We start from the raw sequence: 27,567 nt of genomic DNA on the forward strand, positions 1-27,567 counted from the left end.
CCTCTGCTATGTTTTGGAAGAGTTTGAGAAGGATAGGTGTTAGCTTTTCTCTAAATGTTTGATAGAATTCGCCTGTGAGGCCATCTGGTCCTGGGCTTTTGTTTGTTGGAAGATTTTTAATCACAGTTTCAATTTCACTGCTTGTGATCGGTCTGTTCATATTTCTATTTCTTCCTGGTTCAGTCTCGGCAGGTTGTGCATTTCTAAGAATTTGTCCATTTCTTCCAGGTTGTCCATTTTATTGGCATAGAGTTGCTTGTAGTAATCTCTCATAATCTTTTGTGTTTCTGCAGTGTCCGTTGTAACTTCTCCTTTTTCATTTCTAATTCTATTGATGTGAGTCTTCTCCCATTTTTTCTTGATGAGTCTGGCTAATGGTTTATCAATTTTGTTTATCTTCTCAAAGAACCAGCTTTTAGTTTTATTGATCTTTGCTATCGTTTCCTTCATTTCTTTTTCATTTATTTCTGATCTGATCTTTATGATTTCTTTCCTTCTGCTAAATTTGGAGTATTTTTGTTCTTCTTTCTCTAATTGCTTTAGGTGCAAGATTAGGTTGTTTATTCGAGATGTTTCCTGTTTCTTAAGGTAGGATTGTAGAGATTTACTTTAAGGAATTGGCTTACATTACTATGGAGGCTAGTCAGTCTCCAATTTGCCGGGCAGGCTGTCAGGTCAGAGATCCAGAGAAGAGTTGCTGGTGCAGTCCTGAGTCCAAAAGCAGTCTGGAGACAGAATAGCTTCTTCCTCGGGGGACTCCAATTTTTTTCTCTTAAAGCATTCAACTGATTAGATGAAGCTCATCTGTATTATGGAGGGGAATCTGCTTTACTCAAAGTCTACTGGTTAAATGTTAATCTAAAAATATCTTTACAACAACATCTATACTAGTGTTTGACCAATATCTGGGTACTGTGGCCTAGCCAAGTTGACACATAAAATAAATCATCACATAAGCTAAAAATTTTAGTAGATGATCTGAGGGAGGAAGGTCTTTCTTGAAACTTAAATTAATTCCCTAGAAGACCAAATGAAAGAAAGAAAATAAGAATACAAACTAGAGAGAGAAAGAAAAAGTACATGCAAAGACTACAAAGAGGGCTTCCCTGGTGGTGCAGTGGTTGAGAGTCCGCCTGCCAATGCAGGGGACACGGGTTCGTGCCCTGGTCCAGGAAGATCCCACATGCCGTGGAGCAGCTAGGCCCGTGATCCATGGCCACTGAGCCTGCGCGTTCGGAGCCTCTGCTCCTCAACGGGAGAGGCCACAATGGTGAGAGGCCCGTGTACCACACACACACACAAAAAAAGACTACAAAGAGGCAGAAGTAAAGAAATAGATAATAGATATAAGCCTTAGAAGATAGATTCAGGAGACCAACCCTATAAATCATAGGAGCTCCAGAAAAAGAAAACAGAGTAGATTGAGAAAGAGCAATTACGAAATAACTGAAGAAACTTTCCTATACCTAAAAGAAGATCGAGTTTGCAGATTAAAAGGTTCTATAAGTTGTAGGTAAGACCGATGAAATGAAATACACCTGGTAACATTACTGAATTCCAGGGGAAAAAAAAAAATCTTTCAAGGTTTCAGAATGAAAAAAAATGTTTCTTATAGAAGAATACGAATCAGATTATCATTATATTTCTCATCTAAAACACTGCAAGCTGGAGGACAGTGGAGTAACACCCAGAGAAAACTGAGAGAAAAGGACTGAAATCCCACAATCCTAAAATCACGAAAGATTCATTTATCAGGGTTTAAAAACAGGAGATAGCTGCAGATAGGCAGAATTTGATAACACATTAACTACTTAGCCCATCTCTAACCAAACAACTAATTAATCAGAACAGAGGCCTCAGATTAAGGGAAGACAGAAAATGAAACAGTATAGAACAACAAACCTTGCAAAATATAGTTGTATATCTACCTAAAGAATGACTGAGAATGGATCATTTAAGTGCTAAGAATGATTTTTTGAAGTAGAAAATAATATACCTCACAGGAAAACCTATTAATAGTCTGGAAAAAGAATTAATATAGAGAAGCACTATTGTAGAGTGGGTAAGCCTAGGTTTGAATCCCAGTCTGTCTCCTATTTGAGGTACAGAAAAGTCATTTATTTTAGCCTTTTAGTAAAACAAAGATACTAAGAGTACCAACATCATAGGGTTGTGGTGAGGATTAGATGAGTCACTACCTATGAAGGACTTAGTGTGGGATACATATAAAGATATTACAAAAACAACAATTGCTACTACTATTACCATTATTATTACTGGTGGTGGTGATAGTAATAGAAACATAGACTTCACTAATGTATGGATGCTTGTTGAATCTCTCCCTTAGAAAGCTTATATTTTTCTAGCTATCTGTATTATAATGGTAACTGTACAAAATATAATAAGTGTAATATACTTTTCACACTCACAAACCACCTTTTTCAACAGTGTATTGAGGTATAATTGTCACACATGTGCACCCATGAAACCATCATTACAATAAAGATAACTGAACATATCCAACACTGCTAAAATGTTCTCATGTCCCTTTGTAATCTATCCATCTTGCTCCACTCCTGCCCTCAAGGCAGCCACTGATCAAATTTATGTCAATACAAATTAGTATGAATTTTCTAGAATTTTATATAAATGGAATTATACAGTGCATTAGTTTGCTAGGACTCCCGTAACAAAACACCACAGGCTGGGTGACTTAAACAACAGAAATTTATTTTCACAGTTCTAGAGGCTGGAAGGCCAAGATCAAGGGGTCAGCAGGGTTAGTTTCTTCTAACAGCTCTCTCCTTGGCTTGTAGCCGACTACCTTCTTGCTATGTTCTCACGTGGCCTCACATTCCTTCTGTGCCCATGCAACCCTGGTGCCTTTTGAGTGTCCTAATCTCCTAATCTCCTCTGTAATAGTTTTAAGTGTGCCCAGCACTGATCTAAGTCCTTCACAAATACATGCTGAGTCATATGGTAGGTATACGTGTAATTTTATAAGGAACTGTTAAACTCTCTTCCATTAGAGTGGGTTATGAAATGATACCTTATTATAGTCTTAATTTGCATTTTCCTAATGATTAATGATTTGAGCATCTTTTCATATATTTGTCACTTGTATATCTTCTTTGGTGGAGTGGCTGCTCAAATTTTTTTCTCACTTAATGTTGGGCTATTTGTCCTCTTATCAATTATAGGAACTCTTTCTGTATTCTAAATACAAGTCATTTGTCAGATAAATGTTTTGAATGTATTTTTCTACCAGTCTGTTGCTTGCCTTTCATTTCCATAACAGTGTGTTGAAGAGCAATATAGGTATATTTTTTTATTTGATGAAGTCCAATTTGTTTTTTTCTTTTACAGTTCATGGTTTTTGTGTCCTATTAAGAAAAACTTTGCCAAATCCAAGGACACTAAAATTTTCTCTCTGGTTTTCTTGAGAAATTTTACGGTTTTAACTCCGTTACTTAGGCCTATGATCTACTTTGAGTAAATTTTTATATAAGGTGTGAGGTAAGGGTCATAGTTAATTTTTTGGTATATGAATACGCAGTTGTTCAGAATTATCTGTTGAAAGATTATCCATTCCTTATTGACTTGCATCCTTAAATTCAGATATTAACATCTGCTATGCCCTCCTCATGTTACTGTAGAAAGAACTCAATGAGATATATGTAAATGTGCTCTGAAAAGTGGAAAACTACCAGAAGTCTAAGTCACTATCATTATTAGTTAGTTCTGAGTATACCCTGACCTAAAGACAAGTAACAGAAAACGTACTGGGACAGGAGTCATAGAACCTGACATGTGGTACGGCCCATATGTAGAGATAGAGATATAATTATATAATTGGGACCTTTGATCTCTTGGAGTGGCACCAAATTGTTGGCATTATCTCTTAAACTGTCTAATAATGGTTTATCACCCCGATTTCAGAAATATTCATCAATGCACTTCTGCACACTCTCCCCACAGAAGACAGCATAATAAATTATTTTAACTATCTTGGGAAGGTACTTATTACTTTAATACCCATAAAGTCATTTTAGATGTGAATGAACCAACTAAACATGAAAGTATTTATCCAATGATAGCAGTCACTGTGTTCTAGTCTGATTTTTATGACAACCATCTCAAGTCTAATAGGAGACACAGGAATGTAAATAGATAATTAAAATACAGTTCAGTAAGTAGGGAAGGGTAGTCACAAGACAGTATAAGACTATTAGAGAAACACCAAACCTAGCTTTGAGGAAAATAAGGGAAGACTGGCCAAGCTAGCTCTGAAAGACAGCAGGAATTACCTCAGCAAAGAAGGGAGGATGGGTGGTTCTTGCAAGAACTGCAGATTCAAAGGCTTGGGGACAAGAGAAAGAGAAGGATGAATCCCAGAAACCAAAAAAAGTTCTGTGGGAGAGCTGAAGCTAGAGAGGTGAAATTTATGCCATGCTAAAGAACTTTACCATGATAGTAACAGAGAGCCAAAGAAGAGCTTTAAAAGGAGGGTAAGTGATCTGATTCGCACTTTAGGGAAGTCATTTCAGTAGCTGCTATGAGTAGATGGGAGTGGAGGCAGTGAAGAATACAGAGACTAGCTGAGAGATAAAGCAGGCTCCATCTAAGTTAGCAGCAGTGGGAATCAAGAGATGGGGGAGGACTCTAGATGTATTAAGAAGGTAGAAGCAAAAGAACTTTGTGACCATTTTGGATACTGCAGGTGACTTGAAGTTTTCTGGCTTGGACAAATGAGTGATTAAACTAGATAAGATATAGAACAAAGGAGGAAGGTCACATTGTAGGAAGAAAAATGGTAATTTAATTTGGAAAATTTCTGACTTTGAAAGGAATGTGAGGCATAAAAATGAGATTTCCAGCCTAAGAGTAAATTGTGTTGTTTTGTTTCTGCTCTGTGGATGGTCTGAAACAGACAAATCTGCAACTGGGTTGGGAGGGGCACAGCACTAGCTTTACCCAGCACAGGAAAGCTATGTGTAACCCTTTGGCAACAATCAAAGGGCAGCCTCTTGTTGGAGGGTAGATTGACAGCTTTAATGTCCAGGACAATGAATAGAAATAGTTCCATTGTATTTGTGTGTCTAAACAAAATGGCAGGGAAGGTGGTAAGGACTTGGGGTATCAAAAGTGGCAGATGTCTCAGACTGTTAGACATTATGTTTTAGATGGTTCATGGCCTAATAAGTAGCAATACATAAGAACAAGGTTGAAGGACTTATGAAAATAGCCCTGTGACAGTGACTAGAAGATTTACCTTGAATAGAAGACTTGACCTTCATCATCTTCTAGCATATCCAAGAATATGCTACCAGAGCTCTTCACCATGGTCACAGGTCAAAATGGCTAATGTTGAAAGTCATACAACCCACTTTTTACCTTTTCAAAAATGTAAATAGGAAAATAATTAAAACCATTGTTAGCTTACATGGAAGAATATCTCGATATCTGTTTTTGTCTCTGTTTTGTAGTTCATTCCCAGAGTGGAACACAGTGGGAAGATTCTTAAATTCTAAAGCCTTTAAAGAGTAAGAAATGTAAGTCATGTATTTACTATAAGAAAAAAAAAAAGGAAAAGAACAAAAGAACAAATTTGTTTTTGTGTAGTGTTTATAATCCTTAAGTCCCTTCATGACAAATCCTGATGTTAAATGTGTTGTATGGTAAGTAGAGAAGTCAGAGCCCCATTGGAAAAATCCTATATAAAATATCTCAAATTTGAGATGTCAATCAACAAGTTGCTTGATAAGGAAATGTTCAACTCTCTGGAGATACTTTTTTCCTTGAACTTCAAGATTTTTCCTTTTATATTAAAAAAAAAAATACAGAATATTTCCTTCTTAGGACCTACCCCTAAATCTATCATTTTATAAACAAAAATAATAACAGCAACATAATATATAAACAAAAATATAAAGTCTCACAATTTACTCCTTGCCCCATGAAGAAATTATAGCTAGGACACTAAAGAATTCTTCTTTTCAAAAAACTTTCTTTACCAACTGTGAATTCAACATTAATTGAATATTTAGTATGTGCTTATCACTGTTCTAGATATTGAAATACAAAGATGAATCTGAAAATGGCCTCATCCTTAAGAAGTTAACAGCAGTTAGAGAGGTGGCCGTGTGATCAATGTAGAGAGACACTAGTATAAATGACAGCACTAGATTGTACCTGAATGGACGGGAAGGAAAGCTCCTAGAAAGAAAGTAGCACTTGAACTGAGCCTTCCTGAGTCATCAGAAGTTAGTCACATAGAAATTTGTGTGTGTGAAAGGAAAGAAGAGGTGAATGTGTATCATACCAGGTAGGAGAACTGTAACAGAGGCATGGAGGCATACATGTCCTCTTGGGGTAACAGTTAATAGTATGTTAACAACAGCACAGAGCACATGATTTAGCTCAAAGGGAAGCTAAAACTAACTAGGAAGGCTGTGTTTCATACACAAAAGGAATTGATATGTATCCAGTCCTACCCTATTAGAATATTTGTGGATAAAACCTGAGAGTCTAGATTTTTTAAAAGCTCTTCAGTAACTCTTGGGTAGCCAACTTGGCACTACCATAAGTTAGTGTTGGCAACTACTGCCATGGGGAATGAGGAGTCAGAGAAGGTTTTAAGCCATAGGATAATATGATCAGATTTTTATCTTTTAATCTTTCTGCAAACCAATTCTAAAATAAATCTAGAAAAAAAATATCTGTAAGAAGAACCAGAACAATTTTGTAAAAAAAGAGTAATGAGGGAAGACTAGTCTTAATTGATGGTAAAATATAAAGCTATGCTAATTTTAAAAGTTTGGTACCAGTACATGAATAAACAAATCAATGGGAAAAAAACCCACAAAAATAAATTAAAATATATGTGTGGCTTCAGTATATGAAAAAGTGGCATTTCACATTACTGAAGAGAAGCTGGGACAAGAAGATCTTTGGACAACTGATTAGCTATAGAATGCTGGGTCCCTACCAAATATCTTATAACAAATTAAATTCTAGCTGGGTGAAAGATTTACATATTGAAAAAATCATAAAATATTAGAAAAAAAAAAAAGCATGAAATAATTGCTATGCTCCTAGAGTGAAAGGGGAATTCCTAAAAGACATAGAAAACCCTGAAGCCCAAAAAGAAAAAACTGACACATCCAACCACTAAAAATTAGCTATTTCTTCTCAGTAAATTTATGTGCACACATACCTGTAACACAAAGTGGAAAATATGCATAAGTATAACACGTACAAAAAGTATAATTTCTTCATTATATAAAGTTATTAATTGATATGAAAAAGAATAAATAGAAAATTGAGCAAACAATTGGAATTAGCAGTTCACTGAAAATAAATATGAAAGGCTTAAAAGCATATGGAAAGCTATCTGTTTGTTCTCAAATTAAGAAATGCCAATCAGATCATCAACAAGAAATCATCTGTCATTTAAAAGATGAACAAAGATCAAAAAATTTGATAGCACAAATACTGATTGTCTTTCTAGGACTTTGTTCTAAAAAATACACGTATGCACATGAAGAGGGGTGATTCTTGTTCATAATAACAATGTCTAGAATAATCTAAATGTCCATCATAGGGGATTATTTAAAGAAAAGAAAGTCTTTATTCATATAATTAACTACCATGCAACACTTATAAAGAATGAGATATGTGCTCATAATATATTTGGAAATTATTTCTTATGTGGAATTTTTTTTTCTATAAAAAGAAAAGAGGGCTTCCCTGGTGGCACAGTGGTTGAGAATCCACCTGCCGATGCAGGGGACACGGGTTCGTGCCCCGGTCTGGGAAGATCCCACATGCTGATCCTGTGCGTCCGGAGCCTGCGCTCCGCAACGGGAGAGACCACAACAGTGAGAGGCCTGCGTACCACTAAAAAAAAAAAAAAAAAAGGGAAAAGGAAAAGGAAAGAAAGGGTAAAATAGTAAAGTACATGTCAACAATTATTTTGAAAGTTTATACGACAAATTTAATAGTGGAAAGGGGGCCTAAGGAGTCAAGGGAGAAAAAGAGACTTTATCCATTTTATAACCTTTTATGTTGTTAGACTCTTTTACTATGTACACCTATTACTTTAAAAACAAATTTAATATTTAAAAATAAAAACAACACACTCAATCTAAAAAGGAAGAAGAAAACAAAGAATAGAAATCTTCTGATTGAGATGTGGAAAAGGAAATCACATATACACTTTGGTTAAGACCAAAATATTTACCATAAATTCCTGGGTGATTTCATACTCTGATACTTTTTTCTCAAGCATTTTAAAATAATTCTTGATGGTTGATTGCTCATGAATACTGAATATTAATGGTCGAACCAGAGCCAACTGAGCTAGCTCCCTTTCAGAAACAATTTCCATACCTAAGAAAGAGAAAGATTCATATTTGTAACATATATTTGTGAAGGGAGATTTTATTTTTATTGTTGTTGTTTTCTAAGTAAAGACTCAGCCACTTAAGAATTAATGGAATTTTATTTTTCCAGAGGTGAAGAGTCTATTACTTTGAAAGAAAGGATCCTTACTTTGGAAAAATCATGACTATGTACCTTGAAATCACACAAAATCCACTATTCTTGGAGAAAACTGTTTGAGAAGTGTTCTGTTTTATAATGTGATTGAGGGTATGTATTGACAATTATGCCAAGGCAAGCACACAAGACTTGGATGGGAAAAAGAGAGAACTTTTGCCCTCCCTGGGACCAAGCGTTTGGAAGTCCCTAGAGTCTGAGATGAGAGTATGTGCTGAGTCTAATGCACCTCTAACTCTAAAACAGATCAAGCATGTACATGTGCATACACACACACACACACACACACACACACACACACACACACACACACAGCCCCCACGGATTGAGAAGATCTACATGATGTAATTAATAGCACTAAAAAAATATATATAATATATATCTCTATATGCTATATACAATTACAAGTAAATATATATGATATATTGTACTATAGATGTAGATATATATTATATAGTTATATACTTATAACCCATCATAACAGAAGAGAATACATTCTATTTCACAGTATATACGGGAATTTTTTGAAAAAATAATGGTCTTTTAGGTCACTTGATAGTCTAGATTCCAGATATCTAAAATTTTACAAATCATGTACACTGGCCAAAATGCAATAAATCTAGAAAGTCAATATTAAAATAATATTTTAAAAAAGAATTTTGAGGTAAAATGCTCAAGTGAAATCTCTTTCCAAAGCTAAATATATAACAAAAATCAAGTAAATACCAGCAAAAATATACAAGAAGCAATTAAGCAAAAGAATGGGCATAAAAAAGAGATGGAAGTTTCTCAGAATCTGCACTGCCCTGGGAAACTCGTCTTGGAGCCCTACTATATCCAAAAGCTCTTTCTAGGGGTGGAAGTGAGGGACTGTTGGTTGGGAAGACAGTCACAGAAATCCTAAAATTTCGCACAAGTATCTCTAAAAAGATAAGAAGAGGTCTAGGAAGCTCAGAAGAGGAGACAAAACTCCCACTAGAAGCCATTTTGATCATCTTTGATCCCCAACAGAAACACCAATTTGGCTTCCCTCTGTGTTCTAGCCTTACTGGGGGGGAAAAAAAAAAAAAAAAAAAAAAAGCTGAGAGAAGGCAGAGAGATAAGGAAAGAAAAGGTAGAATGACTACAATGGATGCTGTAATTGACTCCTCAACACTGATTCTACCCAGATGGTTAGTGAAAGCCATTTCTAATCATTCCACACTAATTCCCTTACCAGTGAATAATTTGGTAATAGGTAGGTGATTTGGGTCAAGTGGAAGCAAAAAGAAGTTTGCTTATGGGCAAGAGAAGCAAGCCTCTCTCCCACCTCAATCCCTTGAAACACAGAAGCAAAAGGCACCAATTACCACAAGCAGCCCTATTGTGATCATAGAAGGAATGAGTTGAGTATAGCAAATATGAAAAAAAAAACCATAAAGAATCTATGTTCTTGATGACATCACTGAGCAACTGATCATATTGAACCTGGAATACTTCCCATCTCTGGACCTCCATTATGGCAGAAAATATATTTATTGTTAACATCATTTTCCATTTGGTTTCTTTTGACTGCAGCCTGGTCCAAGAATTCCAGTCAAAGTGTTATAGGTCAGGCTTCAGCTATAAATAAGGGCAATTATTATATACCAGAATTTTTGCAGAAAGCCAGTTTACAGAAAAGGAATATTATCTAGCTATTTGGTGCGAACAAACATCATTGGGTGGGTGTGACGAACAGGTGTTTCCCCCATTATGATCCAAAAATAACAGAGCAGAATGGTCTGCCAAGAAAACTGCTACATTTGCCACAGTGAGGAATCTGAGAAAACTGGACACCACTGCTCTAACCATTGGCTCCTGGGTGACACTACCTTAGCAACCATGGAGGAATTAGAAGTCGCTACCACAACTGTTGGCTCTAGTAATGTCCACCTTAGCTATAATGAGGCACTAGGAATGCCATGCATGCTATGGTGTGTACCAGCAACATGGATGCTTCTCTACACATTTAACACTTGGCTAAGTGCACATGACTGGTCAAATCCACAATAGCTACAAGGATGCCTGAGAAATATAATTTTTAGTTTTTCTGCCTGGACCACACAGGAAGGTATGCTAAGAGGAGGGTGTGATCAATGTTGAGTAAACTGATCTATAATATCTGTCACATAACAATTCATCCACACCTTTTGAGCTTTCTGGTCCTTTCCTCTTAACCTTCGCCACACTTGTCATTGTCCTTAGGCTAAATCCAGCTTTCAACGTGTAGTTTATAGTGGAAGATAACTAGACTCAAATCAAATGGATTGAGAGACAGAAGAATTCATTCATGCTCAACCAGCAAAATGAAAGAGATGCAGAGCTATACATGTTAGTAAACAAGATGGAAATAAAACATGAGATGCAGAAAAAATCAGTAATGCAATGTCATGCAAAAAATTTTTAATCCATTCTGAATGGAACATAAAATAAATTGTAAATCCACCATCTGCAGAAAGAAGTAATAAAAATATGAATTATTTTAAATGAGTTCAAAATGAGGTAAACAAAAGAATGAGGTGGAAAATAAATTTATAGAACTAAGAAAATAAAGGCCAAAAGGACTTGATTATAGAACTAATAATTAAATCAAACCCTGCAAAAAACAAAGTAGACAGTTGAAAATAAACTTATTCATAGGAAAAAGATATGTATATAAATTAATGAAGAGAAGAAGTGGCAAACAGCAAAAGATAACGCATATAAAGACCTCATCAGAAGCTCAAAAGGAACTCAAGAAATCCTCCCTTATGATGGGAGAGGAGAGCAGCAGCTTCTGCAGGAAAGGCATGAAGCCCCACCCAATCTTCCCTAAGGATCAAAAGCATAAGAAGTCGGGAAAAGGGCAGCAAAACATACTAGCCTCAAAGCACAGGTTAAGACCCACTAACATTGGAGGTAGAGAGGGGAGGAAAGCATCCTGGGCTCAGACCATAATATATCATTTTCCTGAAGAAGGGGCAGGGTAACTGAAAAAGTGCTACCCCTAAGACCCAGGTACACTGCACCTGCCTAAGACTGAGGTTGAACAAGGATAACAGAGAATGCTACTCCCACCTCTCACCAGGTTAGCAAGCAAAACAATTTCAAATAAGAGCACTGTCACTGGGGAATGGACAAAATCATGGACAGGAATCCTCTCTGAGATGCAGGCCTAATGGAGAAACCTAAAGCAGAGGGTAGAGTATACGTTGAAGTAAACCCTCTGGCATGCCATTTTCCATTCTAAGCACAAAGTAACAATACAGGAATTTAAAGCTGGCGGTGCACTGAGAGTAACCACAGGAACATCGAAACTCAAACTCAATTCCTGACTAAACTGACTCAACTCCTTACAATGAAGGCCTACTGAAGAAAGAAGCATGTCCTTTCCTATTTCCCTCAGTCTCCAGGAATGAGATATCCAGATTTCAACAGCAAAAAAATTATATGGCACACAAAGAAGCAAGAAAAAGAAAAAATAAAACTGTCAAGAGACAAAGTAGTCAACAGAACCAGACAGAGATAAGACACAAATGTTAAACCTATCAGACAATGAATTTAAAATAACTAAGATCAATCCCAAAAGCTTTAGTGAAAAAAGTGGACAACATGCATGAACAAATGAGGTAATTCATCAAAGAGATGGAAGCCATATGAATTGAGCAGAAATGCTAAAAATAAAAAATACTGAAATAGAAAAATGAATGCCATTAATGGGCTCATCAATAGGTTTGATAAAGGCAAGGGGGAAAAAAATCAGAGAACTTAAAAACAGGTCAATAGACATTACCCAAACTGAAAGAGAAAAGAGTGGTTGGGGAAAGGCACAAAAGAGGTCATCCAAGAGCTAAAGGCCCAAATCAAGCAGACTAATATTCTTGTCATTGGAATTCCAAAATAGGAGAAAGAGAGACAGACAGACAGACAGAGAGTGGGGGGGAGAGAGAGACGGGGAGAGAGAGAGAGAAAGATTGAGAGAGAGAATTGGGCAGAAGAAATATTTGAAACAATAATGGCTGGTAATTTTTCAAAAATGAATGAAAGACACCAAGCCTCAGATCCAAAAGTTCATCATTAACTACACAAGTCAGAAGACAACCCAGAATCCTATAACCAATAAAAATATCTTTCAGAAAAAAATGAAGGAGAAATAAACTCTTTTATAGACAAACAAAAATGGATAGAATTCATTAGCAGCAAACTTGCACTACAGGAAATGTTCAAGAAAGATCTTCAAGCAGAAAAAATATATTACAGAATAGGAAACTGAATCTACATAAAGAAAGAGTTCTGAAAATTCCATAAATGTAGTTAAAATAAATCTTTTTTTCTTAATTTTCACTTCTCTGAAGGGTGTCTATCTAAAACAAAAATAGTATATATGTATTTTGTGATTATTATGTAAAATTAAAATGGTTGAAAACAGCTGCACAAAAGGTGGACAGGAGAAATTACGAAGACACTAAAACTGAGAAATTAAAGATGTATATTGTAAATCCTGAGTAACCTAGAACACATTTTTAAAAGAGGTATAAATAATAAGCAAATTGGGAAGAAAAAAGGAATCAGAAGATAATCCAAGAGGAGGCATAAAAATAAGAAAAAATTTAAAGAATAGAAGGAATAAACAGAAAACAATGAGCAAGATGGTGGAGTTGACTCTAAGATAGTAGATATAAATAAAAGCAGCCTAAATACACCAATTAAAGGACAGAGATTGGAGACTGGGTGAAAAAGCAAGGCCCAACCATACAATGCCCACAAGAAACCACTTTAAATACTATAACATAGGCAAGGTAAAAGGATGGAAAATATATATACCATGGGAACACTAATCAAAAGAAAGTGGAGTGGCTATGTTAATATCAGAGAATGTATCAACAACACAATAGACTCCAGACCAAGAACATTGTCAGGGATAAAAACATCATTCCTGGGGAGAAGGTTAAATAAGTAGAGGTAAAAGGATTTTCAGGGCAGTGACACTATTCTGTTTGATACTATAAATGATGAATACAAGTCATTATACATTTTGTCCAAACCCATAGAATGTACAACACCAACAATGAATCCTAAGGTAAACTATAGGCTCCAGGTGATGATGTGTCAATGCAGGTTCATCACAAATATACCACTCCAGAGAGGGACATTGATAGTAGGGAAAATTATACATGTGTGGGAACAGGGAGTATATGGGAAATCTCTGCACCTTCTGCTCAGTTTTGCTGTGAACTTAAAACTTCTAAAAAGGGCTTCCCTGGTGGCGCAGTGGTTGAGAGTCTGCCTGCTGATGCAGGGGACATGGGTTCGTGCCCCGGTCCGGGAGGATCCCACATGCCACGGAGCGGCTGGGCCCATGAGCCATGGCCACTGAGCCTGCGCGTCCGGAGCCTGTGCTCCGCAACGGGAGAGGCCACAACAGTGAGAGGCCCGCGTACTGCAAAAAAACAAACAAACAAATAAAACAAATTCTAAAAAATAAAATCTATTGTTAAAAAAGAGCATCACTAATGGCAAAAGGATCAGTTCACAGAAAAGATATAACAGTGCTAAATGTGTTTGCACCAAACAGAATGTCAAAACACATGAAGTAAAAACTGATAGTACTGAAAGGAGAAACAGACAAATTCACAATTATAATTGTGACTTCAATACTCAGCACTCAGGAATAAATGGAACAAGTACAGAACAAATCAATAGGGACAGAAAAGAAGTGAACAACTTGACCTAATTGATGTTTATAAAACACTCCTTCCAACAACATAATAAAAATTCATTTCAAGTGTACCTGGAAACTTCACCAGATAGACCATATTCTGGGCCAAAAATCAAACCTTAATAAATTAAAAAGGGGAATTTCCTGGAGGTCCAGGACTCCACGCTTTCACTGCTGAGGGCCTGGGTTCAATCCCCGGTTGGGGAACTAAGATCCCACAAGCTGCGTGGTGGGACCAAAAAAAAAAATTTTAAAGTATTAATAAAAAGTATGACCTCAGACCATAAGATTAAACTAAAAATCAAATACAGATATCTGGAAAATCCTCAAATATTTGGGAAATAAAAAACACCCTTCTAAATAACCCATGGATCAAAGAACAAGTCACAAGAGAAATCAGAGAACATTTTAAAAAATAGACTTTATTTTTTAGAACATATTTGTATCTACAAAATAATCAGTAGATAGTACATACAGTTCGCAATAACCTCTGCCACACTTTCCCCTATTATTAACATCTTACATTAGGATGGCACATTTGTTACAATTAAGGAACCAATATTGATATACTATTGTTAACTAAAAGTTCATACTTCAGATTTCCTTAGTTTTTCCTTAATATCCTTTTACTGTTTCAGGATCCCATCTAGGATTCCACAGTAAGTTTAGTTCTCATGTTTCCTTAAGTTTCTCTTGGCTGTGACAGCTTCTCAGACTTTTCCTGAATTTGACAGTTTGAGAAATACTGATCAGATATATTATAGGATCCCCCTCTATTGGAATTTGATGTTTTTCTCATGATTAGCCTGGGTTTATATATTTTTGGGAAAATCACAGAGATAAAGGGCCATATTCATCACATCATACCAAGGGTACCTACCATTAACATGATTTACAACTTTTGATGTTGACCTTGATCACTGGCTGCAGCCTGTGTCAGATTTCTCCACTACAAAGTTACTTTTTTATTCCCCTTTGCATACTGTACTCTTTGGGAGAAAAAACTCACTATGGCAGCCCTACTTAAGGGATGGGGGAGTTATGCTCCATCTTCCTTAGAGTGGATTATAAACATAATTTATTTAGAATTCTTCTGTATGGGAGATTTGTCTCCTCTCTCCATTTATTATTATATTCGTTCATTTATTATTTTAGTATGGCCTCATGTATACTTATTTTATACTTTGGGTTATAATCCAATGCTACTTTGCATTTTTGCTCAAATTGTTCCAGCTTTGACCACTGAGGATGAGCAAATATTTTGAATTGAATGTAAATAAAAACACATCAACATTTGTGGGATTCCACTAAAGCAGTGCTCACAAGAAGATTTACTGTATTAAATGCTTATATTTGAAAAGAAGAAAGAACTCATATCAATGAAGAAATCAATGAAATTGAAAACAACAGGGAAAATAAATGAAACTAAAAGCTAGTTCTTAGAAAAGAGCAACAGGGTTTCTCTGGTGGTGCAGGGGTTAAGAATCCGCCTGCCAATGCAGGGGACATGGGTTTGAGCCCTGGTCCGGGAAGATTCCACATGCCACAGAGCAACTAAACCCATGCACCATAACTACTGAGCCTGCGCTCTAGAGCCCGCGAACCACAACTACTGAGCCTGCGTGCTGCAACTACTGAAGCCTGCGTGCCTAGAGCTCGTGCTCCACAACAAGACAAGCCACTGCAATGAGAAGCCCGCGCACCACAACTAAGAGTAGCCCCCACTCACCACAACTAAAGAAAGCCTGCGAGCAGCAACAAAGACCCAACACAGCCAAAAATAAATAAATAAAATAAATTTTTTTAAAAAAGAAAAAGACCAACAAAATCAATAAATCTCTAACCAAACTTATCAAGAAACAAAGAAAAAAGACACAGTATTCCAAATCAAATAAAAGAGAGGGTATCAATTCAGATATTACAAGTATTACAAAGTTAATAAGGGAATATTTTGAACAACTCTATTTCCAAAAATTAGACAACTTACATGGATGAGACAAATTCACTGAGAGACACAACTACCAAAATTCATTAGAAAAGAGATAACCTAATAGTCCTATATCAATTAAAGACACTGAATATTGTTATGGGCTGAATTGTATCCCCCCAAATTTTATATGTTGAAGTCCTAACCTCTAGTAACTCAGAATATGACTGTATTTGGAGATAGGATCTTTAAAGAGGTAATTAGGATGAGGTTATTAGGGCACACCCTAATCCAGTATGACTGGTATGCTTATGAGAAGAAGAGACTGGGACACAGATATACACATAGAGGGAAGACCACATGAAGACTCAAGGAGAAAAAAAAAAAAAAAAAATATATATATATATATATATACACATACACACACAAAAAAATATTTGGCATATATATATATATATATACACACACACACAAATATTTGGCTTACATATATACGCCAAATATTTTTGTTTTCTTTTACATGATACTGAAGGAGAGTATAAATCTGCTGAAGAAAAAAGAACATCACTCAAAGACAAAAAGAGACTTTATATCCTCTTTTGGGGACAGGCTGAGAGTATGTTTTCAGTTGCGGACAGGATAGTTGCATCACTATAGATGGAAGCATAATTTTGTTTTTATTTGGAGATTAAGTATGTTTTAAACAGATAATATATGAGGGCCAATTTGACAAGGGATGGACTGTGGTGGCTTTGCAATATGTCAACATGGCTAGGCTGAACTACTCTTCCCAGAATTCCATTTCCTGAACGTTTCTAGTTAAGATGGTCCACAAGAGAGGTTCTTGTGTGAGATCTGGAAGGCAAACCTGAAACAACAGCCATTGTGTAGCTCACACACACACTGTAGCTGATCTCCTGACTCATCTCATTCTTTACATAGAGGGAAGAACGTAATATCATAAAAATGCCAATCCTTCCCAAACGAATATAAATGTCACGTCACTCTAATCTGAACTTCAAAGTGGTTTACATGGGAATGAACAAAATAATTTAAAATTTCATATGTAGCAATAACTTGCCCAAATAGCCTACAAAAGTTTACTTTTCAAAAATTAGGGGGAGGATTTGCCTTTCTAGATATTACTTAGAACTGTGATGATCAAAACAGAGTAACATGTCCACAGGAACAAACAATTCAATCAGTGAAAAAGTTTGGAGGACAGAAAAGAATCTAAACATTTTGGGGAATCTAATATGTGATACAAGTACATTTAAATCCAGTTGGTAAAGGTCATTTAGTCAATGATGCTGGTATAATTGTCTAGTCAATTTTCTATACCTCTACCATATTTAGCAATTAACTGCAGGTAGATTAGTGATCTTAAACAGAATGACTGAATGAATGAATGAATGGAAATTCTGGGAAAATTTAGGAGAATATTTGTATATTCTTTCAATAAAGAAGACCTTTTTAAACATTCTAGAAAACCAGAATGTTTATGAAGGTCGCCCTTCTTAAGATATGGGACAGCGGGAAAATTTATAATATATTTGTCAGACAAACAAGGTGTTAAGATTTCTAACATGTTAAAAGTTCATACAATAAGAAAAAATGGGCAAAGGATATAAATATGCAAATGAAAGAAGAGGCTAATAAACACGTAAGATACTTGCTCTCACTAGCAGTTAGGATAATGTGCATTAGAGTAATAAGGAAATGCTATTTTTCATCCATCAGATTAGCAAAGATTAGAAAAAGGGTTATATAGTGATGATAAGAATGTGAGCAACTGGACCCTTCCAAACAGCTGGAGCAAGAATAAATTGCTCTTTTAGGAAAGGAATCTGGTATTGTCTATTAAAATACACCTGAGTTGTTTACAGTTTAAGACTATTACAAATAAGGACAGTATGAATATTCTTGCATATGTCTTCTGGTGCCAAAAGGAAAGAGTTTCTTTTAGGTAAATAGCTAGGGAAGATAACTGCTAGGGCATAGGGTATGCGCAGATTAAAAAACGCCAAGTTGAGAAAAACAAATACCGTATGCTAACACATATATATGGAATCTAAACAAAAAAAAAAGGTTCTGAAGAACCTAGGGGCAGGACAGTTGAATAAAGACACAGACATAGAGAATGGACTTGAGGACACGGGGAGGGGGAAGGATAAGCTGGGACGAAGTGAGAGAGTGGCATGGACATATATACACTACCAAATGTAAAACAGATAGCTAGTGGGAAGCAGTCGCATAGCACTGGGAGATCAGCTGGGTGCTTTGTGTCCACCTAGAGGGGTGGGATAGGGAGGGTGGGAGGGAGATGCAAGAGCGAAGAGATATGGGGATGTATGTATATGTATAGCTGATTCACTTTGTTATACAGCAGAAACTAACACACCATTGTAAAGCAATTATACTCCAATAGGGATGTTAAAAAAAAAATGCCAAGTTGTTTTCCATTGTGTTCCATATCACGAATATTTGCTACTGTCATATTTTTTAAATTTTTAATAATCTAGTCTATAAATTGTTATTTCACTGTGGCTTTTCACTTCCCTGATTCAAAATTAGGTTGAATACCTTTTCATATTTCCTGCTCTGTTAAGTGCCTGATGATGTCTGTCTTGGTCAGCTTGGGCTGCTATAACAAATTACCATAGATTGGGTAGTTTAGACAACAAACATTTATTTCTCACAGTTCTGGAGGTTAGAAATCTGAGATCAGTGTGCCAGCATGGTTGGGTTATGGGTGAATGCCCTCTTCCTGGTTTACAGATGGCTGCTTTCCTCCTGCATCCTCACATGGCAGAAGGAGAAAGCTCTAGTTCCTTCATTCCCTTATAAGGGCACCATTTCATTGTGAAGACTCCACCCTCATGACCTTATTCAAACTCAATTATTTCCCAAAGGCCCCATCTCCAAATGCCATCACATTGGAGATTGGGGCTTCAACATATGAACTGAGGTGGGGCAGGGGGACGATACATAAACTTTCAGTCCATAGCATTCCTTCCCTGGCCCCAAAGTTTGTGTCTTTCTTGCATGCAAAATGGGGCTTCCCTGGTGGCGCAGTGGTTGAGAGTCCGCCTGCCGATGCAGGGGACACGGGTTCATGCCCTGGTCCAGGAAGATCCCACATGCCGCGGAGCAAAAAAAGCTTTTCTTCCATCCCACCAGCCCCAAAAGTTTTAACTTAACCAGAATCAACTCTCAGGTCTAAAATCCAAAATCTCATCTAAATATCAACTAAATCAGATATGGGTGGGACTGGAAGTAAGAATGATCTGAGGCAAAATTCCTCTCCACTTCTCAATACCAATTTCTGTCTTAGTCATCTTGGGCTGCTATGCTGCTAAAACAAATTACCACAGACTGGGTTTAAATAAGACATTTATTACTCACAGTTCTGGAGGCCAGAAGCCAGCATGGTATCAGCATGGTCATGTTTCAGTGAGAACAGAACCCCCTTTCTGGTCTACAGATGGCCAATTTCTTGCTATATCTTCACTTGGTGGAGAGAAAGAGTTCTCTGGTCCTTTCATTCACTTGTAAGGGCACCATTTGCATTGGGAAGGCTCCACCCCCATGATGTATTCAAACTCAATTATATCCTAAAGGCCCCATCTCCAAATGCTATCACATTGGGGATTAGGGCTTCAGCATATAAATTTGGGGGGAACAGAAAAATACAGTCCAGAGCAATGTCTTTTGCCCATTTTTCTATTGGGTTATTTGTCTTTTACTTATTAATTTGCAGTTCTTTATATTTTCTGGGCATTAATCTTTTTTTAGCACAGACCTTAATAACAGACCCCAAGAAGGGCTTAACCTTAGTCCTAAAGTGAAACTGAAAATGAGGGAACTAAGAAAGGAAAAGCAGCTAGGCCATGACATTCTCCTGCTGTACAGAAACAAACATCGTACAGCACCAGTATTAGTTGTCACTAGGAGACCATAATAAAGCAAAACAAAATCATCTAGTCTTTATATCTGAACACAAATAGAACTCAAAAGAATAATCCTAGATATACTAACCGCAAGTTTCTTGTTCCTCTATCACTCAGAATGTAAACCCCTTTTCTTTTAAAACCCCTCAAAACCACTTGCTTGGCTAGATGCTGATCTTAGATCATGGACTTCCTACTGTTGCTGCAGCAGTAGCAGTTTGAATAGTTTCATTCTTTTTTTCAACACAGTCTAAGAATATTCCCAAAGATTGAGTTCCATGGATATTTATCATATCACTGTACATTATAATGTTTTTAAAAGAACTACCCTAGGTGACCAACCAGAAGAGATCGACTACACAGAAAACTGTGTAGTCATACAATGGAACATTATTTAGCTTTTAAAGAGTGAAATGTAAATATATATTCATTAAAAAGACATGTTTACAAAGGAATATGCTCTTGTTTTTATTTTTTAAATACATTTATATTCAAAATTCCAATTCTGCCTAAAATGTAGAAAGGTAGTATGAGCATCACTCACATGCTAACAACATATAAAAGTTGAAAAAAACAAAATAAAAAAATTTTTTAACCCATCAGAGAGCTGTGGTTACAGGCCAACGAAGTATTCTGAAATCTAAGGAAAGACAGCCTCCTAAGGAGAGACAGGTCACTTGTGGCGGTCACAGTGTGTGTAAGGCACACTGGCTCACTTGTGGCAGCTGAGTGGTGAACAAGATGCCAGATACTATACAGAAAGCATTCAGATAAGAAAAAGCCCAATATATTGCTAAAGGCTGAATGAGCAATTCAGCCTAGTGTGAGCATATAGAACCCCAGGAATCCATAGATACAGAGAGTGTGCACACCTCACAGACTCAACAGACGTCCATAAGTGCTCATAAGAAGGACTGGAGACAGGATAGGAAATGGGAGGAACCCTTCTCTCAGTAGCATAGGCTTGGAGGAGGAGAGCTACTGCCACTGCTGTAAATGTCAAAAAGCACCACTTGGACCTACCTCCCCAACAGACCAAAAGTCTTTAATTGCAGGGGGAATAGCAGCAAACCCTGTTGTGCACAGGTGAATACAGTACAGTTGGAAAAAGGGCAGAAGAAAAAGCCTCCACTCCTGGAGGAGGGCTGGAAACATCCCTGATCCCAGGATCCTATACCAATACTATCATGAGTCTCCTACCACTAAGCAAGGGACAGGAAACCCTCTCCCACACTAGACCTACCAAAAATATAAGGCAGAGTTTGAATGCCATAGAGAGGAGAGGCAGCTCCACCTGCTTAGATCCCACTGCTTAGATCCAGGGATAGAGGACCGCCAGGTTGAGACTGGGCTACAACAACAAGCACCAGGCTACTGCTGGAGGGAGGGCAAGGGTAGGGAGATGACTCCTAAAGCACAGGCACACGGGGAAGACCTAAAGTTAAGGATGGAATAGGAGTGGTAAAAGAAACTCTCTAACATTCCAGTTGCCACCTAAGTACAAGTTAAACCTTGAGAAATTTTAAGTCAATAGTTCACAATCCAGTTCATGTTCTCAACATGCTCAATCAATGACCTAACAACCTAGCAGAGCAACAGGCACAACTATTTCCAAATGTATTGTATTAACCTGCGCACAAACACCAACACTGTCAAAATTTATGAGACACACAAAGAAGCAGGGGCAGTGACAGCAGCAAAAATCACTGTCAAAGAACAAAACAATCAACAGGAAAACAAAAAAACTCAGAAATAACCCACCTATTAGAATTATCAGAGAGGGAATTTGAAATAACTATAGTTAATATGTTTAAACTCTTGTGGAAAAGGTGGACAACATGCATGAACTGATACAGAATTTTTTTTAACATCTTTATTGGAGTATAATTGCTTTACAATGGTGTGTTAGTTTCTGCTTTATAACAAAGTGAATCAGCTATATGTATACATATATCCCCATATCTCTTCCTCTTGCGTCTCCCTCCCTCTCACCCTCCCGATACAGAATTTGAACAGAGATGAAAACTATAAGTCAAACGGAAGTATTAACAATAAAAAAATTACATCATAAAAGAGCTAAAAAAATGCTTTCAATGGGTTCATTAGTAGAGTCAGCACAGCTGAGGAAAGAGTTAATAAGCTTGAAGACAGGTTAATAAAAATTGCCTTAACTGAAACACAAAAAGAAAAAAGAGTAGGAGGAAAAGAAATATTGGTACAGCCTCTTTGGAAAATAGTTTGTCATTTATATACTTATGACTCCGAAATCCCACTCCTAGATATTTACCTTAAAGAAATGGAAACCTAGGTTTACACAAAACTGGTATGTGAATATTTGTAACGCTTTTATCCATAATTGCCAAATCTGGAAACAACTCAAATGTCCTTCAAACTGTAAATGGCTAAACAAACTGGTGTAGCCATATAATAGAATACTACTCAGCAAATTTTTTTAAATTAAATACTGGTAAATGCAATGGTGTGGATAGCTTTACACCAAGTGCAAAATACTCAAAATGCAACATATTTACGATTCCATCCACATGACACTTTGAAAAAGACAAAAGTAAAGAGGATGAAAACAGATTACAGGTAGCCAGGTGTTGGTGGTGGAGTTAGGAGCTGACAACACAAGAGCACAAGAGAAATTTGAGGGGTGAAGGAAATGTACTGTATCTTGACAGTAGTGGTAGACCTTTGTCTAACCTTATAGAACTGTATGCTAAAAGGGTGAATTTTACAATATATAAGTTATACTTCAGTATTTTAAAAGTATTTTCTTGTAAACTATTTTTGTGTGAGACCTGTACTTCAATAATTACATAGTGTGATATTGCCTTAATTAGATTCGACAGTCCTCAAATTTAAAAAAGTCATCAGAGAAGACGATTCTGGCACTTGATGAGAGGTTGAAAGGTGATCTCTAAGATCTTCTCTGACTCCAAGGTTTCTGAGGTATGTATGTGATTCTTCAACCTTATACACAATAATTATATATGTATATTTTTCTCCACGGTTATATTTATATTATATACAAATGTAAATACATATACACAGAAAAAATTTGGAATATTCTTCAGTATTATGACTTATTTTATTATACATACCTGTATTTTCTGTTTTCCCACAACATGTGATAATGTATAATCCAAAAAAAGTCATTATTTTACGTATAAAGTATATACTGTGCAACAAATTAAAATTAAGAAAATGAAGAAGGAGGTCATATTCAAGGCTATACAAATCATTAAGAAATACAAACAGATCATTTTATTAAACTGACATGTTTGGTATACTAAAATATTTAAAGAAAGGGTAGAAATGTGCCCTTTATGAATGTGAGGTGTGGAGCATTTTCTTCATTTTTAAAGGAAAATCCTAGAAAACCATGTTTTCCCCATTTGAAAAAGTTTTTCCTAGCTCAGGACCTGCATTTATATTAGAAATTTCTTTGTGCATACCTCTGAAATATAGCCTCTTCAAGAATCTGCTAATAAAATGGGATGAGGTCATACCCTGAAGTTTAGGGCTGTCAGTATGGGAAGGTCCTGCAAGCTCTTCATCCTCACTGCTCAACATCTTTTTTAGAAAGAAGTTACTGGTTGTCCACAAGCTGGGGTCACTCTCGCTAGAAAAGAAATTTATATTTGTTCATGGTTTCAGAGAATGTATATATTTAAGAAAGAATCTCTGATAATCTATATTAATTATTCAATTGACATTCACCTCCATTTCAGTTCAGCCACCCATTTCCATTGTCAGCCTCTGGAACTGGCCCACTTTCAAAGAGATAATTCCAAAGTTCAAATGTCTGATCACAAACTCCAACTCCTCTCCCTTTCACCTGGCTTGCAAACTAGCCACCTTGGATCAAGCCACCTATTCACTTTCTTTCCTCCTTTATCCAGGCTGTGGTGGAAGAAGAGTACTGGAGTCCTGGGTTTTCTAGTATCAGCAGAGAGCCATTTGGAAAACACTGGTACGTCTCTATTCCATTTCCTCTACCATTCCTAATTGCTGTATTACCACCCTCATGTAGTCCCCTTCTCAATTCTCTGCTTTAGTAAAAATGTAGTCCCTTCTATAAAATGCAAGCCAGAAAGTAAGAACTCTTTCAACTTACTCTTTAAAAATGCATCAACATTCTTCATTACTCCTTTCTCCACGTTCAGAATTAATCCTTCCATGTTCTCTACTTTATGCCTTCTGTCTCCTCTGAGAGAGTTTTCTAAAATTATCTTTTCTTATATATAACTAATTTCTCCCCATCTACAAATTCTTTCTATCTACAATATCATAAGAATACTTGATTCTCTCTCACCTTAAAAACAGAAGACCCTTTAATCTTTCTATCTCTGTCTAAATAACTGCTCTATATACTCTAACAGATTTCTCAAATTATGAGCCCACACTCCCTTTCTGTTTCGTCTCTGACTTCTCACTACTCAGCTTACTCACTTATGCTATCTGCTTGGCTCTCTTTGCGCTTTCATTTGCAACTCCACTTAGCAAAAGGCTCCTAATTTGATTTCTGGGTCTAATCTCCAATTTCTAGAGAAAATTATCCCCAAAATTCAAATTTAATTGTTATACCTGTTCACCAACGTCAGGATTAACTCAGGCTCCTTACTGGACTCATAAATTGAGGATGCTGGCAGTCTGGCCCCTGCCTACTTTTTCATCCTTATCTCTATTAATTTCCTTTATGACCTTTATGCCTCAGCCTTAACAAAGTAAATGCCTTTTCCTTTTGTTTCTGTGGGTAATTTCAGGTTTCTTGCTCTTTCCTCCTTCCCACCTTTTCTTGGGTTACTGTAAACATCAACTTGTTCTCCATTTCCTGCCAGCTATCTTTCACCTCATTACCAGAAATCCTCCTTACAGATAGGTGATTGACAGACAGATAGAAAAATGTAAAAAAGACTCCATCTGTGCTTCATTTTCATTCTAACAGACTGAATAAAATGTGTACTCCTTGGTTTCACATATATTGAGTTCCTTCACAGTCTGGCCCACATTATATTTTTTGCTCTGTCTCTCATCTTCTGAAGCTTCCTGGCATTCCAATTCACGTATACCTTATAACTCCTGACACATTACATTTCTCACCATTATTAAGATATTTTCACAGCTCCTTACCTTTGCTCAAACTTCTCCCCACAGCTTGAAACTTTCTTCCCTCCCTTTTCACCTGCTGAATTTCTATTTATTTAAGATCCGATCCTAAATCCAACCAAAATATCTTTTCTTCAAAGAAGGTGGTGGGGAACTCTCCCCCTTGCATAGTCCTGTCTTCTGCACCCACAATCCTTGGACTCGGACTCTATAATAATATTTACTACACTGTATTTAAATTTGTCTTTTACATGTCTGTGTCCCCAATTAAACTATAAACTAGAGAGCAAGAACTATTAATACTTTGTATTTGTATACAGTGCTTAGTATATAATTAGTATCTACTAATTAGTATATATTAGTAGCATATAATATTATCTCAAAACGCCTTTTGAATTAATATTATTTGTTCATTTAATGCACTGTGAAAGTTGTTTATACAAGTTGCATACTATACACATTATTATGCAGTGCTCTTCCAGTGACTGTAGCTAACATTACTTATAAATCTCTAAGAAAATACGGCTCAAAAAAATGTTTCCTTATTTGATGTTTTTGCACGTAACACCTAAATGTGAACATTTTATAAGCATGAAAGCTGCTGTTTCTTTTGTTTTTCTAATGGAAATTTACTTTTCTCCCAGTTTTTAAAATTTTTTACATTTATAGTACCAAGTATTTGCCATGCTAATAATTCCATTTCTAGTACATTATTTTCTTTCTGGAAGTATATAATGCCTCATAAAATTTAGTTGTGTACTGAGCTTTACCTTACCTCAAGTACACTGCCCCCTTCAAGAGCTCCAAACACATTTACAAAAGCTTTGGAACTGGGAAATTGTTGATATGACAGAGATATTTAATTCTTTAGGAATATCTTTTCTTGTGTTAATACCATATTTATGAGATCATAAATACACCCTATTTTTAGACAAATCAGGTTGTACTTACTACAAAGAACTGTATTTTTAAAACTAATCAAACATTTGAAGGCCATTATTCACTGTCTCCACTCAGAGGGCTAGCTATGAATATGAATAAGCAAAAAACTCACTAAATAAGCATATTAGTTATACCTTTCTGTCTCCTTTTTAAACTGATCCTCAAAATCATCACTATGTTGAAAATCCTGAAGAAACAATTTTACTTCTCCTGAGTTAACTTCATTTTCAAAAACCTACAGGCGTAAGAAAGGAAAAAATTATGACTATGATTTTAAGAATATATAGTTTAAAGAAAATGATTTCTATAGCTTCTCAAGAAGAGCAATAAGGTATTCAATAATAGAATTAAAACCACAATCACAGTGTGATTTCTACTCCTAGAAAATCATTTGAAATGTATATCTCCCTATTAAATATTTTCCAATCTGTCAAAACAGAGTGTAGAGTACTATGCACATATAAATTAGTTCTACTGAATCACCCAAGTTATTTTCCAAAAGTCCATAAAAATAAACTTCATTTTTCTTAAAAAAAAAACAAAACAGATAAACAGATTATTACTGCAGCCCAGAAGAGATTCTTATAAAGAATGCTTATCACATTTAGTTTATTGTGAAAATAAAATTCCTAACACTTTATTTATCTTTATTTTAGCACTTGTAATCTAATCCAGTAATTCTAGGTATGTCTCTGCCACAAGATTTTGTTCTGCCCAATGGACTTTAGTCCACTTTGCTGCCTTTGCACCATCCTATACAGTACCTGGCCCACTGGTAAACAAAATTGAATATAATTAAAGGGAAAAAATCACATTAAAATAAAGATTCAGTTACCAATATTCTAGCCCTCAATTCTGCTTCAATTAATCCATTCATTTGACAGTTCTTTTCTGGGGGTCCTAGTACATGCAGATACTGTTCTAAGTGCTATGGATAAAACACTGAATAAGAGGCATGTGTTCTGCCCTTGTGGGGCATATATATATTCTGATGGGGAGAGAGGAAATACACAAGCAAGTGTAGAAAAATTACAGCTGTGATAAATGTTAATGCAGTAACAGAGTATGGTGATACTTAACCACCATGTACCTAAAAGACAGAAGGAAGGGCTAGGCAAAGAGACAGGAAAGCATCCTGAGCAAAAGGAACAACAGGTCCAAAGACTGAGGGGCTTGCCATGGTCTGGCCTCTGCCTAATTTCCCACCCTCAGCTCCCATCTGTTTCTCATGCAGCATCTCTAGCCACACCCTGTGTTATGTCTTTCCACACTCTGTGTTATGTCTTTTCATCTTTTTTGAAGCATCTTTTGATGATCCTTATTTTGTGAAACTTATTAATCCTTTCCCTTCTTGT

General features: G+C 36.3%; 1 protein-coding gene across 2 annotated transcripts in view; it reads right to left on the bottom strand.

Annotated features, from left to right (window-relative positions):
• Positions 1 to 23,732, bottom strand: part of PTPN20 (protein tyrosine phosphatase non-receptor type 20) — a 51,055-nt gene extending 27,323 nt beyond the window's left edge. The window contains exons 1-3 of one of the 2 annotated variants that reach the window (XM_024121476.2): positions 23,671 to 23,732; positions 8,243 to 8,391; positions 5,444 to 5,534 (exon numbers count right to left, since the gene is read on the bottom strand). In XM_024121476.2, the coding sequence (XP_023977244.1) occupies positions 5,444 to 5,534; positions 8,243 to 8,389 (238 nt within the window). In that variant the 5' untranslated portion in view covers positions 8,390 to 8,391; positions 23,671 to 23,732. Of the gene's footprint in view, positions 1 to 627; positions 805 to 5,272; positions 5,395 to 5,443; positions 5,535 to 8,242; positions 8,392 to 23,670 lie in introns of those variants that run through there. The other variant, XR_002891423.2, reaches the window with a different exon arrangement.
• Between the last annotated feature and the right edge of the window lie 3,835 nt (positions 23,733 to 27,567).

This window comes from Physeter macrocephalus, chromosome 20, assembly GCF_002837175.3.
Source record: "Physeter macrocephalus isolate SW-GA chromosome 20, ASM283717v5, whole genome shotgun sequence".
Taxonomy (NCBI): Eukaryota; Metazoa; Chordata; class Mammalia; order Artiodactyla; family Physeteridae; genus Physeter; species Physeter macrocephalus.